Source organism: Microtus oregoni, unplaced genomic scaffold, assembly GCF_018167655.1.
Source record: "Microtus oregoni isolate MIOR12 unplaced genomic scaffold, Mior012 000079F_ref0000094, whole genome shotgun sequence".
NCBI classification, from domain to species: Eukaryota; Metazoa; Chordata; class Mammalia; order Rodentia; family Cricetidae; genus Microtus; species Microtus oregoni.
Window position 1 is genome coordinate 458,007 of NW_024544537.1, and position 19,057 is coordinate 477,063.

The 19,057-nt window shown below is 41.3% G+C and overlaps 2 protein-coding genes across 2 annotated transcripts; both read left to right on the forward strand.

The window, feature by feature from the left end:
• The first annotated feature begins 14,899 nt into the window (after nt 1–14,899).
• On the forward strand, nt 14,900–15,925 carry LOC121441587 (melanoma-associated antigen B4-like). Its single transcript, XM_041642804.1, has one exon. The coding sequence runs from the start codon at nt 14,900–14,902 to the stop codon at nt 15,923–15,925; it is 1,026 nt and encodes a 341-aa protein (XP_041498738.1).
• A 2,349-nt stretch (nt 15,926–18,274) lies between these two features.
• On the forward strand, nt 18,275–18,763 carry LOC121441614 (60S ribosomal protein L27a-like). Its single transcript, XM_041642836.1, has one exon. It carries the CDS (start codon nt 18,282–18,284, stop codon nt 18,726–18,728), a length of 447 nt encoding a protein of 148 aa, XP_041498770.1. The 5' UTR covers nt 18,275–18,281; the 3' UTR covers nt 18,729–18,763.
• Nucleotides 18,764–19,057: the final 294 nt, after the last annotated feature.

A 19,057-nucleotide genomic window follows, 5' to 3' on the forward strand; every position in this document is an offset into this window, starting at 1 on the left:
GAGACATTAGGGTTCAACCTGAACACCCAAAAGGAAAGCAGTCATCCACTAACTGTTAACATTGACCTCAGTCTGAAATGGCAATCCTGCCTCTAGGAATCTCAGAATGAGATGTAACTGAGAGCTGTCTCCACATTCTAGAATCCTCTCTAGTTCTGGGATGGAAGGTGTGAACCTCTGAGATTAAAGTCATGCACCACCCAGTTCCTATGGCAGCAAGAGTGGGATTAAAGTGTTATTGTGGCCTGGCCTGTAAGACTGGCAAGTGTGACTGTTTTACTCTCTGAACTTCAGGCACCTTAATTTATTAAAATACAAATGAAATGCTGCTACACCCAGGAGCAGCTTTCTCAGGTCAGGTAAGAAAGGAGTGGTGAATTCTGATAAGCACAAGATAATAAACTGAATGAGGATCATGCAAGACAGAAATGCTCAGAAAAGTCACATTCTGGACCTAAAGATAAACACACATGGAACGTAATCCAAGGAAAACCCTCATCGCTCAATCTCAGAGAGGCCATGAGAAATGTCAGGTTGAACTTATTCCTCTGTGTAGTAGAAGTTTTTCTCAGTGGTAGGATGTCCTTGGATTAATAGGGATGGGCTCAATTGAACAGACTGTGTGTGTGTTTGTGTGTAATATTGTCTTATTGAAAAGAGTGTGTTTGTGTGTGTGTGTGTGTGTATGTGTGAGTGTGCTCACATGTCTGTTATAATTCCTAATGGAACAGTGTGTTTCTGTGTGTATGTGTGTATAATACTGCCTATCTGAACAATGTGTGTGTGTGTGTGTGTGTGTGTGTGTGTGTGTGTGTGTGTGTGTATGTGTGTTTGTCTGGGCACGCCAGTAACTCTTGTCTGCCTAACAAGAGTCAACCTGATCCCAATTGAAAATGAGGGGAATAACAGAAAGAATTGTGAGAGTCATAAATATCATAACAGTGAATCATGCTCACTTCAGTCTGGAACATCACAAGACCTTAAAGAACAACGAAAACGTGTTCTGTCTCAGGTTAACAGAGGCTAGCTTTCCACTTTATACCAAAAACCTGACCACTCCACACACACACACATATTTCTTTCACTATGACTCACCTTGTGAAGTGTATCATAGTCAACAACAAGAAGGCAAATTTCACTTCTAACTAGAGATTATCTTAGACTTGAGGCTGTTGGAATGAGAATAAAGGTCTAAAATGAAGTCGGGATAGCAGACTATTATTAGAAGTCATTTCATTGATTTGTTTCCGGTGATGTTTGGTTATCTCCTAGGTCTCTGAGCTGTCCAGTTTCCAGTTCCTAGCCATACAGGTTCCCTCTCATAGTGTGTGCCTCAAGCTAAACCAAATATTAGTTGGTCACCAATGCCCAAGCACAACTTGCAGGCAGGATAGAGTGAAGGTCAAGGATTTTGTTGCTGGGTTTATGGCCAGGATTCTCTTTCTTTAACCTGCGGAGTAACTTCTCATGCCACTAACATGTCCAGAATCATCAGAGAGAATCAACAGATGGAAGCAGGTTAAGAGACCCACAGCCAGTTATTCTGCAGGGAGATTCTAATTTGCATAACGAAGCCTTTTCAACTTAAAGAAATAGAATAATCTTTGTAATATTTTTTGTGACTGGGTGCACCTAATTTCATATACTTGTGTCATATGCGATGATATTTGTTTTGTATATTTTTGGTTGTTTTCATATATTGTTGTGTCCAAGGTTTTAACACCCTCTGGTGACTTCAGTTCTCTTTTTAAATTAGGATTTGTTATGTGATAAAACTATCATTTTGGCATGTACATTTATAACACATAAGCAGATTCAAATTTAATTATTTTGATTATGTCTTAAGGTCTGATAAAGGCGTACAATCTTATAAATTTGAATACTCTAACATCTTATCACCTATGAAAATTATATCTTTGAGAATATTCAATGTTTCATAATCCTTTAATAATATATAGAGATTTTGATGAGGATTTCCCTCCAACACAAATTTCAATTATATAATAGGTAACATAAAATTCATTTGATTTCTTCAAAATAAAAATATAAAAATGCAAAGGGTAAGATTTTTATTAAGATTGGATGATATTAACTAATAGATTTATAAGTTTACTAAAGATATCTATATTAAGTTCCTTTTCACAGTGGTGATTATAGACAATATCACCCAAAGACTAATGCTCAAAATCTTGGTTTATTAAAATAAATTTTATGTTTTATTATGTATATTAACTGACTTTGTGTGGTTATGGTTTATTTTTACATAGTATAAATGCTTATGTAAACTAAAATTGTTAACTAGGTTTGTGACAGGGCAAGAGAGTGCAGAGTTTCTTCCATCTTGTATTCTTGCTGAAGCCTTTTTAGGTTTAAGGAGAACTCAGTTTCCTTGTTAAAGAATCCCATGGAAAATGTCCCAACTCTATTCTAGGACCCCAGCTAACTTACTGTAGCTTCTGCTAAACTGCCCGCTTGTGAGAACATCCTTCTCTAGCTAACAGCCTATCTTGGCTTCTGTTAAACTGCTCATTCTTTCAAAGCTTCCCCCGCAGCTGCACAACAAGATCCCAAGATGTGGGGTTTTCCCTTAAAAGCCTCTTGCATTAACTGTTCAGTTATACTTGGGTGTTGAATATCTGAATGTAGTCTGAGACAGTTGGAATACAGATTTTGAATTGGTTGTAAACTATGTCTGGGAGATCGTCCTTGGTATGCTTCCCCATATTATTTTGGAGAGTCCCAGTGAGATCCCGAGAGAGTGGACTTAGATATATAGGGGGTCTCAGGCTCCTCAGGAGTGGAAAACAGTGTACTGGCTGGAGAGGAATTTTAGTGGGTGTGCATCTTAAGATCTTATAGGGCTTCTCTCATGTGCCACTAAGAAGAGCTATGGATATTTCATATTGTTTGTATGGTTATCACAGACACACGCACACGCGCGCGCGCGCACACACACACACACACACACACACACACACATATATAGCGATATATATCATATTCCCCCCTACTATTATTCTATCAACTGAGCACCCATATATATGTGGATGGTAAGGAAGATTGTATCCACTTAAATATGTAATTCAGAAACATATAAATAATATTAGGATTTTTTATTATTCAGACAGACATATGAAAATAACAATATTTTCAGTCACAAAGATAGCTAATTTTAGACTTCAGAATAATTTCAAAACAAACTGGTTACCCCTAGAGACAAGTACACTGAAACAATTCCCCAAGTTTTTATTGGTGATTCAAGGTAAGGCACAGAACAACTTAGTAGAGATAACTTTTCAGCAATGGACTTTCTGCACATCCTCCCAATGTCGTTTAGCCAGCTATCTGCTTATTGTTTAACTACTGAATTTTACTGTTGCTTTCTGTCTTGGAACCGTGACCACTCAGAACTCCCTGATTACTTTACTCACCATGGCTCTTCTGTGAAACCAGACTAGCATGAGAGAAACTGTGTTATCAGTAGGACTCTGTTTCTTAATGTTTACTAAAGAAGGGCTGTGTGACCTGAAAATGTGATTCATACTTGTCCAAAGGTGGGAGAGAAATGTGAGGAGTGTTTGTGTGTGTGTGTGTGTGTGTGTGTGTGTGTGTCTGTGTCTGTGTCTGTGTCTGTGTATGTGTGTATGTGCTGAAAGGGAGCTGAATGTGCAGATAGAGAGAAGTGAGAAGAGATATATATATATAGCTGAGTGGGTAGAGCGATAGAAGATGTAGCTAAATAGAAGAGAGATGTGTATGTAGGAAGTGTAAAAGAACATGCACATGGGTGTATGCAGAATGTAACTGTAGAGAGAGGGATGTGGCTGTGTAAAGAAGTGTGAAAGTAGGTAGCTGTGTTGAGAAAATATGGAGACTATGTGGAGAATGTAACTGTGAAAATAGATAAAACTATGTATAGAGGTGCATGGCTGTGTTAAAGGGAGATGTATGTGTGTAAAGAGAAATGTAACTGTATGTAAGGAGACATAACTGTGCAGAGAGATTTTCAAGATTGAGAGATTCCTCAGGATGAAGTAAAAGAGAAGGTTACCATCAGCAAAGCATGTGCTTGTTACTTTGTTTCTTAAGTTACCATTAGAAATCAGGTGTATTTCTGTATTACACCTCAGACAGAAAAATGTAGCCCAAAGATAGAGAAGGAATTTTCTTAAGTCCAAACTGCTCTGAAGGCTTCCTTTTTTTCCAGCCCTGGGTGAAGTCACAGGGGCTGGCATCCCTGGCTGTGGTACCTATTACAAGCTATTTGCTTACCTAAGAAGGTAGCCATTGTTCATTGCAGAAGACATCCAAAAAGGGATTTCTTAGGAGTCAAAGGAAACTTAAAAGCTGAATTAATTGATCCCTTGAAAAATGGCTCTAGAATAAGTAAGGCCCTTTCCAAGTCTTGAAATCTCTGCCCCATTTATGGGCCACCCGAGAATGCAGGAATGTACCCTGGGGCAAGATTGACAGTAGAAAACAAAAAGTGGCTAACCTGGAGAGGGGTGGTGGATGGCAGGCAGCTGGTTATTAATCTCTACATAGCTGCCCACATTGGGGCCAGGAGGACTCTTGAATTTCTCAGACCTAGGTATTATGTTTCAAATATGGAAAGCTTGATTAATGATACCGCTTTTTGATGTGGCACTTGTGCTCAGGAAAATCCCAAAATGGGAAGGAAGACCCACCGGAGATTTCCACCCAAGGAAATGGGTCTGAGGCACATAAATAGAGTTGGACTTGCATGAAATCTGGCCTTCTATTCTTGACTATAAATATTTGCTGGAGTTTGGAAATGTCCTTTCAGGGCTGGTGGAAGCCTACTCCATTGGAACAGACTATTCCAATACTTACTCAGAAACTTTTTCAGGAAATGATTCTAGGTTTACACTTCCCTAGATTTAGAGTCTTACATGACCCAGCCTTCACTACCAAAGGTTATCAAAATCTGACAAATACATTAAAAGTTCATTAGAAAGTATATGTATAGACCACAGAGCTCAGATAAGGCAGAAAGGGTGACTAGAATTCTTAAGGAAATTTTGACCAATTTGGTCAGGGAAACTTGGACCAACTTCCTCCCATTTTCCCTGCTCAGGGCCTGATATAGTCTTTACCAAGAGTGACTTCATCTTTTAGAAGTTATGTTTGGAATACTACCTTCCATCCTTCCAAAACACCAAGGTATTCCCCACACAGAAATGTCTTAATCACTTTGTTCTCAAGTCTGTGCAGGCTTTGAAGGAAGGGTGCAAGGCTGTTGACAGGACAGTGAATGAATTCCTGCCATCTCCAATCTCAGAACCAGCCCTAATCAGGAGACAGACTTACTTAGTTTGGATAAAGAAGATCCCTGCCCAGATGAAAGGGACCCCACCCAGTCATCCTCTCCTCCCCAACTGCTGTCAAAGTAACTGGTGTTATCCCTTGAAAAGATGTCACTGAGGATGGTATCAGATGCACTGTCATATGGATCCCTTAGAGATAAGACTGACCAAAGTTTCCTAACCTAGGATATACAGTGTCCATCAACCCCAAACCTGGATGTGAGAAATTAGCCTGGAGAATCAGTTTGACTCACTCAGAGTGGTAGTCCTACAGAAATGAAAGAGGGTAGGCTTCCTTTTGTAAAAAAATGAAGATGCCTGAAGAGAAACTTGATATTTCTATGTCAACTAATTTGTGCTGATTAGGGAAAACATTGTCATGGTCAGAAAACTCCTCAAAGTAAGAAAAGAAATATTACAATGATAGGAGTAAATGGCTAACTTTATCAAGCTCTACATGCCTCATCTGACTTTTTGTGTTTCATAAACACCAGTAAAAATAAATGCTTTTCATCAAAAAAAGATTCAAGGTACCTGCTACAGTAACTTAAAACTTTAATAAGTAATTAAAAATGAAATAAGAAAACAAAATCTAGCAATGCACTTTGTAATGGCCTGCTGTGTCTCTCTAAAAGACAAGCCATGCCCAGTCCCTCCCCAATCTCCTGAGGCAAGCTGATCTTCAGCTTCCAGCCTGAGTCCTTTCCTTTTCCATTTCCCTCTCCAAGAGGCAGGTTCTGTCTCTCCCTTCTCCCCACTTCTCCACTTCCCACATTCTGTTTCTCTCTTTCTTACTCTCACTCTCCCTCTCTCTCTGCCTCTCTCCCTGCTCTTCTCCCCTTCTCCTCTTCTTCTCTATAACCTACTAAATAAATATCCAAACTTACTCCGCATGGCATGCCTGTCTGTCTCTTGCCTCTCGCTGGCTGCCTGTCCAGGATCAGCACCTTCAGAGGCTGTGGCATGGTTTCATGGTATGCCCATCTGTCTGTCTTACCTTGTGGCTTCCCTGTTGAGTTCTCTCACCCACCTTGTGGCTCCATACATGGGACTCGCTACCCCTCATGTCCCACTGCAGCCACTTGGGGACCTGCAGCATTTTTACATAAACCATAACAATAGTGATGTGACTTGGCCAGCTTCTTATTCTCTATGTTTCGTCCTGCCTGCGGGTGGCCAAGCTGAGGATTCATGGAACCCTGGGCTCGGGAACCAGTTTCTTTACCACAGCACTCCATTTCATCTGCTTAAACAAAATTACTACACACACCAAAGGCTTCACTTGGTACCTTTACCCATTCTGTTCACCGAACCTGAAAAATTGAACATTGAACTTCTGGCAGTCGTCTGGTGTTCCTAGAAACTGGGGTGGGGGACAGCTCGCAACAATGGTCTTTACAGCTATGGTTGAGCCCTTTGCTGACATTCATCTCTGGATCATATTTGGACGACCAGGGATCAGTCCTCCTGTGCTATCACTGCACATGCTGTGTGGTGCCTTTGCCTAGGGGCCCAGGGTCCCTCGGATTTTTCTTTTTCTTTTTCTTTTCCTTTTCGTTTCCCCTTTTCTTTTTCTTTTTTGTTTCTTTTCTTGCCCTGCTGCAAAAAGCCACTCGGAGTGGCCTCTGGCCTCTGTGGTTGCTGAGTCACCCTGATCAGAGCCAGGCAGTCTTGAAAACTGTGTCTATGGACAGAGGACACTCTCCTACAAGCCCTGTGCTGTTCATCATTGATTCACTACTCTCTTTTAGAGGGGAGACATTTTCCTATAGGATATAGGGTTTCCTCAAACTGTCTCTACCACTGCTACTGATGCCAACAAGATTGGTAAGATCTACAAGGCAGATTTTTTCAATTCTAGCCTTTTGCTCCCACTGCTACTTGTGGTATGGTGGCTCAGAGACAGGGTGGATCATGCATCTAAGTCTCTCTTATTATTAAACATAAAATCCCTGCATCTCGGAAATCTTGGCCTTTCTATACAACATGTGACCACTGCCATTTTGACTAAGATCAGGTAACCTTCCCATCATCTTAACTGAGGTCAGGTGACTTACTGCCATCTTAACTGAGTGACTTTTCCATACAACATATGACTGCTGCCATTTTGACTGAAATCAGGTGACCTTACCACCATCTTAACTGAGGGCAGGTGACTCACTGCCATCTTAACTGAGAGCTATGTCAATTGACCAGTTAGGCCATCTTTACTGATGTATTCCCTCTCTGCTTCCCTAGTGCTGACTCTGTAGCCTGTGTGTTTTGTGCATTGGCATGCCTTTGGTAGGGCCCACCAAGAGCATCTACTTCACACAATTAATGTTCACTCTATGTGTGTGTTTGAACATGTAACTTAAGTGCACCTCTGTTTACTGTTAAATGTTATAATAGTCTGTTCATTGCATCTCATTTCAGACAATAATAAGTCACATTTTTTAAACTGGTATGTACTTCTATGTCTCTTACAGAAATACTTTATATTTAATTGATCCCTCATTTAAAATATATTAAGATATTCTCTACTATTGTCAGTTCTGCCATTAACCTAATGCAAGCAGTTTTTTCTTCTTTCTGTCTTTTTTATGAGTGTAAATCTTACCTGTTAACTGAAGAGGCAGTGCAGTCAAGCTCAGACCCAGCTTTCCAGGCAGATTCTACAATGTAGTTAAACCTGATAAACAACCTTCAACTGCTGAGAGATCTGGGAACTATGACATTAAATATTTAATTATTAAAAAAATTTTCATAACAGAAAGAGACGGTTGTCCCCTAGTAGTAGCACTCTACTTTCTTCCAAGAAGACAGAAGACAAATGGCCAAAGAACAATGTCCATCTGAAATTTGCTTCAACTGCCACGTACTGACCACTGGGAGAAACTGCCTTTCAACTAAACGAAAATCTCCACATAGTGGACAAAATCATTAGAATCCGCAGCCAAGCTGCTCGGGTCAAGTTAGGCTTGTCTCCCTACAGATTTCTTAGCCCACAGGAATTTCTGGAGTTTGGCAGGCCCTGCACTAAACAGCAAATGTCAAATACTATGTTCAGTGACCATGGAGGATCCTGAGGAGTAGCCGTAGGTGCCAACCAAGTAAGTTCTCTAGCGTTTTTTTTTTTAATCAATTACTCAAGTAAAATTTCATCCTTCTCAAAGATCTCTGATGCAGTTTGACAGCTGAGAGGTTTTGTCAGTTTCAAAGGACAACTTCACCAAGAAAATTTCTGTAAAATACAAATACAAGTTATTAAGGAGTGTACCTGGAAGTTATAAAGGTGAGAGGACAAACACAAGTTATGAAATTTCTCTATCATGTTGCCTTCCATAGTCTTAAAAATATTTCTCATTGTGTGAAAATATCTGTCACAGTCATCTTGACATAAATGTGGTACTGTTTATACTATGTATATATCTAAAACTTCAAAGGCAGAGAATTCCTGTGAGTCCAGGGAACTGAATTGAAGGATCCACCTTAAGCAGTTCAGATAAAACTCTCTCAATTCCATGGTCCTGAATTTTGTTTTCTAAACTTAACTTTGTCCTCTGTTCTAACAATATTTTAAACAGGTGTAAGAAACAACAGACATTTCCATACCACATACACTGTACAGGAACAAAAGACCAGCTATGCCAGGATGTGACCAGTACCCACCATTCTCAGGTTCCCCCTTCAACAATGCCAACAAATAAGCAGAAAGCCATCTTGAGAATCCGCTGCCCAAATTTCTTTAATTTGTTGTTCCTAAACTCCTGCCTTCTTATTATAAAAAGATGGGAATGTAATGGTCTGCTCTGTCCATAAGAGACCAGCCATGCCCACATCCTTCCCTGTCCACCAAGGCAAACTGATCTTCAACTTCCAGGCTAAGTCTGTCCCTTTCGCTCTCTCTATCTCTACCTCTACTTCCATCTGTCCCTCCCTCCCTCACATACTCTCTCTTTCTTTCTCTTTCTCTCTATGTCGAAGGCAGCTTCTGTCTTTCTGTTCTTCCCTCTCCCATTATCCTGTTTCTCTCTCTCTCTCTCTCTCTCTCTCTCTCTCTCTCTCTCTCTCTCTCTCTCTCCCTCTCTCTCTCTCTCTCTGACTCTCTCTGCTCTTTTCCCCTACTCCCCTTTCCCTTCCATATCCGACTAAATAAATATACAACCTCACTCTACAAAGCATGCCTATTCATGTCTCTTTCTTCTGCCCACCATTTGGCTCCCTGCCAGCTGCCTGCTGTCACTTGGGGACCTGCAGTATGGTCTAGGGACCCATGGCCCACTACAACAACGTGGGGAATCATGGCAATTTACTTAATCCATATCACAATTTACCTAAGTTTATAAGTATTATCTAAGGTACCATATGTGTATTGTGTTTTAGATATAACCAACTGAGCTTTCTGTTACAATCACCTCATTAAGGTTGTTTCTGAACTTTGTAATAGCAATCATAATGTTAAGATTAAAGAATGATGTAAAAGTTGTTTACATATATATTTGTAACTAATTTAAAATTTTATGGGGGTTAAAAAATTTAACTGTTGATTCAATACCCTGAGATATAATGCTTGATTTTTCTACAATAATATTTCTTTTCTTTTTTTTTTTTGTTTTTGAACAGGATTTGTCTGTGTAGGGTGGTCGACCTGAAACTCACTCTATAGACTAGCTTAGGCTCAGACTCACAGAGATCCACGACCCTCTGCCTCTCAAGTGCGATAACTAAAGGTATGCACCACCACTTCTCAGTTCACAATATTTTATTAAGTATTAATATGTTCATAATATTCTTTCAATAGATCAACATTTAAAACCTATTATTACATTTTAATTTAAAAAAATGTTTTCCTATCGAAAAGCTTTTGCTGTTTGGATTGACAAACATATCTTTAATCATAAAAAGTATTCTCTTCAGAGAGTAACTGTCACTTAAAATATGCCTAATAAAGTGAATAGTTGTTGTAAAACTTGTAATACTGGGCAAATATTTCCACAATGAGAGCTACCTCAAAACCTGCAGCCATGCTTCTGGCTGGAAATTTGAGGGATGGGAAACAGATCCTGAAGGGGGCATGATGAGACTTCCACTTTGGGTACTGAGGGGAGTGAATTGATGAAAGTGGTTTAAAATCGGTAGAAAAGAAGATGCCAGGAACCCCGGAAGTCAGGCGGTTGAGCCAGCAGACAGTGTTTTTGGTGCATCTCATCTCTGCCTACAGGGTCACTGCAAGCACCCTAATAGGCTTTAAGGGACAGGACCCCAGGTCTGCAAGGTTGAATTCCTGTTCAAAGCAAAAATCAATCTGAAAGAGACTCTGTGGATTGAAAGGAATTTTCTCCTAAGAGAAAGTATGGGTTCAGAACCCTGACCCTGCTGTCAGGCCCAAGAAACATAAGCCTTGAGAACCATGTGAGAGTTTGCCCAGATCGTCTCCTCTGAGACTCAGAAAGGTGTGAATTCCTACGGAGACTGGACCTGAACCTGAGGCATTATTTGGCTGTGGAAAAGAGTGGGACACAGCACTCTGAGATCCAGGACAAAGCTGTCAACCTGTGTAGTAAATCTAGACTTCCACGTAAAGGACTGAGGCAAGGGAGGGTTATGTGTGTAGCTGGCAGTCATGGGTGCATATGGGGCAGGAGCTCGAGCTTCACTGTACCTAGCAGACTCTCCTCTAAATTTCCTCCACAGCAGTCAGCTTCCATAGTAACCTGTCCCTGCTGTCACTCTTCAGAGCCCGCCCCTGACCGGATATCGTTTACCCTCATTTCCTGTAAGGAGGGGAGGAGCTGGGTCTTAGTGCCCCTGGCACAGAAGCCTCTTCTGCTGCTCAGGCCGAACTGCTGCAAGTTCTGAGAGAGGTCTGCAGTCAAGGTAAGGACTCTGAATGTGTACCATGGGAGAATTATGTCTGGAATAATCACAGGAGCTGTGCTAGCTCTCACTTAATCTTGCCCTGGGAAAATATGAGGCGTCTTGTAACTTTGTATGTTTCTGGGACGAAATGGTACTTCCACTCTTAGAAGGTAACTCTTATTCTGAAAATGGTAGCTTCGTAGGTCACAATTAAAGGCAGCCTTTGACTTCTAAATGGTAAGGCAAGAATCTTGAATTCAATAATCATCCACCATGAGCTGTTCTGGCCCTGGGCTCTTAAAGTGCCCCATGGCGCAATACAGAAGCAATGGAAATCTATTGGACTTCATCACCAGGAAAATTGGTAGTTAGTGTTCACTGGAATGAAGAACCAACTCCTGTAACCTCTGTACTTATTCTTCTTTTTTTTCACCTTATAGACAGGGTTTCTCTGAAGCTTTGGAGGCTGTCCTGGATCTAGCTCTTGTAGACCACTTTGGCCTCTAACACACAGAGATCTGCCTGTACCTGCCACCCAATTGCTAGGATGAAATGCCTGCTACATTACCTCTAGGCTCTCTACTTAAACTTAAATGCCTGAGGTAGTGCTTAAACCCTTGTCTCAAAAAAAAAAAAAAACACGCGAAAGGCATGGGCTTGGTCCTGCCAAACACGGGAAGTAGGAGGTCTCAAGGAGCCAAAAGAGATTCATTGAGGTTTAAGATAGCTACGCCCATCTCGGGGTGGTCATAGGAAGTGTCATTGGCAGAAGATACTCAGAGGCTTTGGTTAGCCACTCCCATCCCGTGGGAGTCAGAGAAAAGCCTAACTCTTGTAGTTACTCCCATCCTTTGGGAGTCAGAGGAAAGTCTAATCTGGTAGCCACTCACATCCCATGGGTATCAGAAGAAAGAGTAACTCTGGTAACCATTCCCATCCCATGGGAATCAGAGGAAAGTCTGTCTCTGGTAGCCAAGACTCCCATCCCATAGGAGTCAGAGGAACTCCTAACTAGGCTAGGAATGCCCACCCTTGGTACTCAGGGGGAAGCCTAACTTGGGTGAGCAAGCACATCCCCTGGGAGTCAGAGGAATCCTAACCTGTGCAGTCATGCATAGTATATGGCAGTTATAAGGAACACTATACCAGAGATAACTAGAGGATATTTTTTCCTTTGGTTTTTTGAGATAGGTTTTCTCTGTAGCTTTGAAACCTCTCCTGGAACTCACTTTGTTTTCCACCCAGGACTGGAACACAGAGAGATCCAAGTGCCACTTTCTCCAGGGAGCTGGGAGACACCAAAGGGTGCTCAGCCACCACCCAGCTACCTGGTTCTTTCTAGACAAGGTTTCTCTAGTTAGCAGCCCTACCTGTCCTGAAACAAGCTGTTGTAGAGCAGGCTGACCTCGAATTCACAGAGATACACCTCAATTTTGTATTCTCCCAAACTACTCTTCAGAACCAGAAGTGAAGCCCAGCAGTGATGGCACAAATCCCGGCATTTAGAAGGCAGAGGCAGAGGCATCTCTGTGAGTTCAAAGCCAGCCTCGTTCTACAAAGCATGTTCCAGGTTCCAGGAGTACTAGGGCTATTACATGGAGAAACCCTGTCTTTTTTTAAAAAAGGAAAACATCAGAAATGGAAGGATAGACAGAGAGCACAGCTGGTGTATAGTGTTTGCTTAGCATTCGTGAGACCCTAGGTAAAGTGGCAAAGAGGGCAAAAGCAGACGTTATTAAATATAAATTGCATTGAAGAGTTAAAGCCTCCTGCAATACTCTCCTGTACTGTTAGGAAGAAGTAAGAGGATAATGGGAAATTGACAAGGATGAGCAGTAAGGAAGAGAGGAAATACAGCAGTGGTTGCGGGAAGCTGGGAAGAGTATGATCCGTTTTCAAGGTGTGCATGTCGGGAAATTTACAGCAGTTCCCATAACTGCACCAAATGAGTGCACACAAAGAAATAGGGTCAGCTTCAAATGTCTGGGCAGGATGCTAACATTCTGGCTGAATAAAAACTGAAAACTAACATATAGCACAGGTATATTTAAAATGTCCTGAATTAGGAGCTAGAAGTGTGACAGCCCTCTGTGCTCCTCTGAGCATGTTCTCTGAGAAGCTAGAGCCTTGGTCTCCTATAGGCCCACTTTAGCCTTGGTCTCCAGTACCTAACATCAGTGAAAATATATGGAGGTGAGGGAATCACTTCCAAAATAATGGGGCCACTGAAACATAGGTGCTAAAGTGTGACTTGGACATGTACACCTGTCTTAACTAGCCATGGGCTCTGTTCCCAGGGCATTGTAAGCACAAGAGGGCAAAGGTTAGCCTTATGAGATTCAGCATCTTCATCACATCTTGTGTGTGTGTGTGTTTTCTCTCAGTGCGTATCATGCTTTCTTGACTTTTTCTTTATTTAAAGTGAGGGTTTTTTTTTTTGTATCTAGCACTGGTTTCCTCAGAATTCACAATGTAGACCAGGATGACTTTTAACTTATTGAAGTCCTCCTGCCTGTCACTCTGAAATGCAGTGATTCTTTTTGCTTTTTACTTTTTATTGAATTTGTGTATACTATTATAAAACATTTCCTGTCTTCTCTCTCCATCCCCGATCATTCCTCTCCATGTAGAAGGAGCTGCAGGCTGTGTTCCTGCCACCCGGCTGACTGGCTAGCTTATGCCCCAAAATAACAACACACAAACTGTATTCATTTAAACACTGCTTGGCCCATTAGCTCTAGCACTTACTGGCTAATTCTAGTATCCTGATCAACCCATCTCTAACAATCTGTGTGGCAGAAGTCTTACCGGGAAAGATTCAGCATGTCTGACCTGGCGGCTTGCTTCATCGCATCTGCCCTGGAGAGAGGCATGGCGTCTTACCTCACTTCCTCTTCCTCCCAGCATTCTGTTCTGTTTACTCCAAACACCTATGGTATAACTTATGAGGCTAAGCAGTTTCTTTAATAATTAACCAATGACCTTCCCATATCATCTCCATGTCGCCTCAAATCCACAGCCCATTTTATAATAATTACTGTTACATATGTGACAATATATAAATACATATATGTATTTGATATATTGATTTATGTAACAATAGTATCCATAGTATAAGTAATAAATATAATAAACATGTGTATTTATTATATAAAGGTGTAAATACAGCCTAATATGTCCATTTAGTGTTGCTTATATGTATATGGTTTTAGGACTGAGCAATTATGGCTACAGAAGGCTAAATCTCCCTCTTGTAACAGCCGATGTCAACAGTGCTTCATCTAGAGGTATGGCCATGTGAGACATCACCATTCATGTTGTGTGAATTGGTGGTGTCATTCAAGTTTAAGTCTCCTTTGGGCTTCCTTACTCCTGGATTCTGTAAAACATTACAGAAGCCTAGTACTAGATGTGAGTAGAATTGAGTGTGTTAAAACACCAGAGAAAAGCAGCCATTCTTTACCTCACAATATATATATATATATATATATATATATATATATATATATATATATATATATATGAGATGACCAGAGGTGAGGAATACAGGGAGTGCTTACAACACTGATGTCATTATACTGTGTGAGACAAGGAGGGGAAAGAATTGTTGAAAGCCTGAGTGTTCTCAACATGCTCAAAGTGCTCATAGTACGTTATTTTCCTGATTCAGGTATCTCAGTTCCCTGTTCTACTACCAAGACTCTGTCCTGCTGTCCCTGACGCCAGCCATCATGCCAAGGGGACAGAAGAGTAAGGCCGGTGCTCGAGAGAAACAGCGGGCACTCAAGGATGCTCAATCAAAGGAGGCAGAGAAAGCAGAGTCACCTGCTGGCTCTGATCAAGCTTCGGGAGATGCTAAGCCAAGCACTTCTACTGCTGACTTCCCACAGCAATCTGAAATCTCAGCACCCAGCAGCACTGCCAGCCAGGGAGTGACCCATGGAAGGTCTGATAATGGTGACCAGGGCCACGGGGATGGAAATGAGCATTCCTCCAGGGTTCTACTTTCCACCAGAAGCATGCAGATGGATCTTATGACAAGGAAGACAGGAATGCTGATGGAGTACATGCTCCTCAAATACAAAATGCAGCAGTCCATGAGGAGGGGAGAGATGCTCAAAGTTATCCATAAAAGGTTCAAGGAACACTTCCCCGAGATCCTCAAGAAAGCCTCCTATCGATTGGATGTGGTGTTTGGCCTTGAGCTGAAAGAAATACTGCCACATGGTCAAGCATGTGAGCTTGTGAGTAAGCTAGATTTCGAGGATGATGGAAGTAGGATCAATGAGCTAGGTGTTCCTACCAGGGGCATTCTAATTGCTCTCCTCAGTGTGATCTACCTAAATAAGTACTGTGCTGCCGAGGAGGATGTCTGGTATTTCCTGAATGCATTAGGAGTCTATGATGGGGTCCCACATCTCGTCTTTGGAGATGTCAGGAAGCTCATCACTGAAGATCTGGTACAGGAAAAGTACCTGGTATACCGTCAGGTTCCTAACAGTGATCCTCCGTCCTATCAGTTCCTGTGGGGCCCGAGAGCCTATGGTGAAACCAGCAAGATGAAAGTGATAGAATTTTTAGCCAAGATCAATGAAGTCATTCCTGAGGATTTCTCATCTCATTATGAGCGGGCTTTGATTGAAGAGGAAGAGAAAGCCCAAGCTGCAGCTGCAGCCAAGTCTGGCACTAAAGGCAAGGGCAAGGGACGTACTAAGACCAAGTTAAGTCATCCTACTCACAAGGGAGGTATAAGGTAGCCTCTGTTTTATGATTGAAAAGGTCTGTTAATATTTTTGCAGATAAGCTGTTCATAATCTTTTGGAGGACTTTTAGCATGGTTTTAACTTGAGGTTAAATGTACTCAAATAAATTTTGAAGCCCGTTCCTTCACTGCTGTTTACCAAGTTGGGAGCTTAAATTTTTTGGATTGATTTAAAATACAGTTTGCAAATTGAAATGTTCTAAGGATTTGATGATGTTCATATGATAATATGGAATTAGATTAAGAAAATGTGAAGTATGAAAGAAAAATATTTAAAAGTGTTAGGTTTTTCAGTGAAATTTTCTTTTAGTCCTCGTTTTCTTGGCATTGATGTCAGGTAAACATACTGATTTTTTGATATTAAAATATGTGTGAGAAATCAGCCGAGAAGCAGATCTTTTTTTTACAAGGTTCATGCTTTAACCAAACACGCACTTCACATCTACACTTGCAGAGTTGTTTCCCTGTGTACTGGGCATGTTTGATAATAGAAGCAGGAGGTCTGGAATATGCAGTGATATTTTCTCTAAGAAACTTTCATCATTGGACAGAATGGAATAAGATCTCTACTTCCTAAAGACACAATAAATGGGTGATGTCTTCTTCAACAAAACATATTTTTTATATACATTCTTAGTAATTTTGAGGGATGAAAGTATTGTTTTTCCTTCTTGTTCATGGCCTGGCATACAACACTTTCTGTAGAATCTTTTAGGGAAAACGTTAAGAGAAATAAGGATAATAATGAATTAGATTAAAATGTTCACATTAATAAATGACACTTTCTGATATGTAAATATAAGGGTTATTTATGCACAGATTCTTTTTACCATATACATGCATCCCCATTATATGAGAAAGAACTTGTCAAAATCACTTCTCAATGGTTACCAAGACTTACAAATCTACCTGTTCCCATATTTACATGGAAGTAAGAGAAAGAATTTAGATTAAGCATGAGATTTAGAGACCAACACTTCTGCATTCCTCTTATGTATAAGCACAATGTGACTCATATCAGTTTTATTTTAATATTATTAAATGTGTCTTAATTGGTTGCACTGCCTACAGCTCTAGGAGATCTATGTCCTTTTCTGGCCTGTTCAAGCACCTTCGCACACAAGGCATACACGTATACCCACACAAATCACATGGAAAATTAGAGCCCATGTACTGTGGGATATAGTTCTTCTGTCCACTAAAGATTTGTTACTTGCACAGGTTTAATAAATCGCTGATTGGCCAGTAGCCAGGGGACAGCGTGAGCAAACAAGAATTATTCTGGGAAGAGAAAAGGTCTCCTCTGCATTTCCACCCAGATGGAGAGGAAGCATGATGAAATGTTGCATTGGAAATGGTACCAAGCCATGTCCCTTAATAAGAATTATAGATTAATTTAAGGTATAAGAGCTAATTAGAAACAAGACTGAGCTAATGAGGCCAAATAGTTTACACCTGACATGAGCTCGGTGTTTTGTTGGGACTGAGCAGCTATGGGAACTGGTAAGAGAGAAACTACTGTCTATGAAAGGTAGCCTTAAGCATGCAGGGCTAAGGGCAAGACACAGGTCTTTAGGACCCACAGGAAACTTCAGGAGGAACAGGGGAACGCCTGTGCGTTCCTGAGAGTGGCATAAAAGATGTGATTTGCAGGAGCAGAGGCTAAGCCAACTCAGATGGGACCTGAAAATTCTGTTGCTTCCTCTGAATTCCTAGAGCTGGAATTCCAATCCAAGCTCTGTCCTGGCATGGGGGCTACAAGTCTCAGGCAAATGTCTTGTTTGTGAATTCATGCCCCCAAAAGTTGAGCACCAAATAAAGCATGTATAATTAAAGCTCAGAGGGAGACATTAGGGTTCAACCTGAACACCCAAAAGGAAAGCAGTCATCCCCTGATTCTTACCGTCACATCAGTCTGAAATGACAATCCTGCCTCTAGGAATCTCAGAATGAGATGTAACTGAGAGCTGTCTCCACATTCTAGAATCCTCTCTAGTTCTGGGATGGAAGATGTGAACCTCTGGGATTAAAGTCATGCACCACCCAGTTCCTATGGCAGCAAGAGTGGGATTAAAGTGTTATTGTGGCCTGGTCTGTAAGACTGGCCAGTGTGATCGTTTTACTCTCTGAACTTCAGGCACCTTAATTTATTAAAATACAAATGAAAAGCTGCTACACCCAGGAGCAGCTTTCTCAGGTCAGGTAAGAAAGGAGTGGTTAATTCTGATAAGAAGAAGATAATAAACTGAGAGAGGATCATGCAAGACAAAAATGCTCAGAAAAGACACATTCTGGACCTAAAGGTAAACACAGATGGAAAGTATTCTATAAAAAACCCTTCTGCCACCGCCATGCCATCCAGACTGAGGAAGACCCGGAAACTCCGGGGCCACGTGAGCCACGGCCATGGCCGCATCGGTAAACACCGCAAGCATCCGGGAGGACGCGGGAACGCTGGAGGCATGCATCATCACAGGATCAACTTCGACAAATATCATCCAGGTTACTTCGGGAAAGTTGGGATGAGGCATTACCACTTAAAGAGGAACCAGAGCTTCTGCCCGACTGTCAACCTGGATAAACTGTGGACGCTGGTCAGTGAGCAGACCCGGGTCAACGCTGCCAAGAACAAGACTGGAGTTGCTCCCATCATTGATGTCGTGCGATTGGGCTACTACAAAGTTCTGGGGAAGGGAAAGCTCCCTAAGCAGCCTGTCATCGTGAAAGCTAAATTTTTCAGCAGAAGAGCTGAAGAGAAGATAAAGGGTGTTGGAGGTGCCTGTGTTCTGGTGGCTTGAAGCCACTCAGGGAGGCCAATTAAATGCTAACACTTAAAAAAAAAAAACCCTCATCTCTCAATCTCAGAGAAGCCATGAGAAATGTCAGGTTGAACTTATTCTTCTGTATAGAAGTTTTTTTACCTCACTCAGGATAGTGTTTTCTATTTCCATCCATTTGTATGCAAAATTCAAGAAGTCCTTGTTTTTTACTGCTGAGTAATACTCTAATATGTATATATTCCATACTTTCTTCATCCATTCTTCCGTTGAAGGGCATCTAGGTTGTTTCCAGGTTCTGGCTATTACAAACAATGCTGCCATGAACATAGTTGAGCATATGCTTTTGC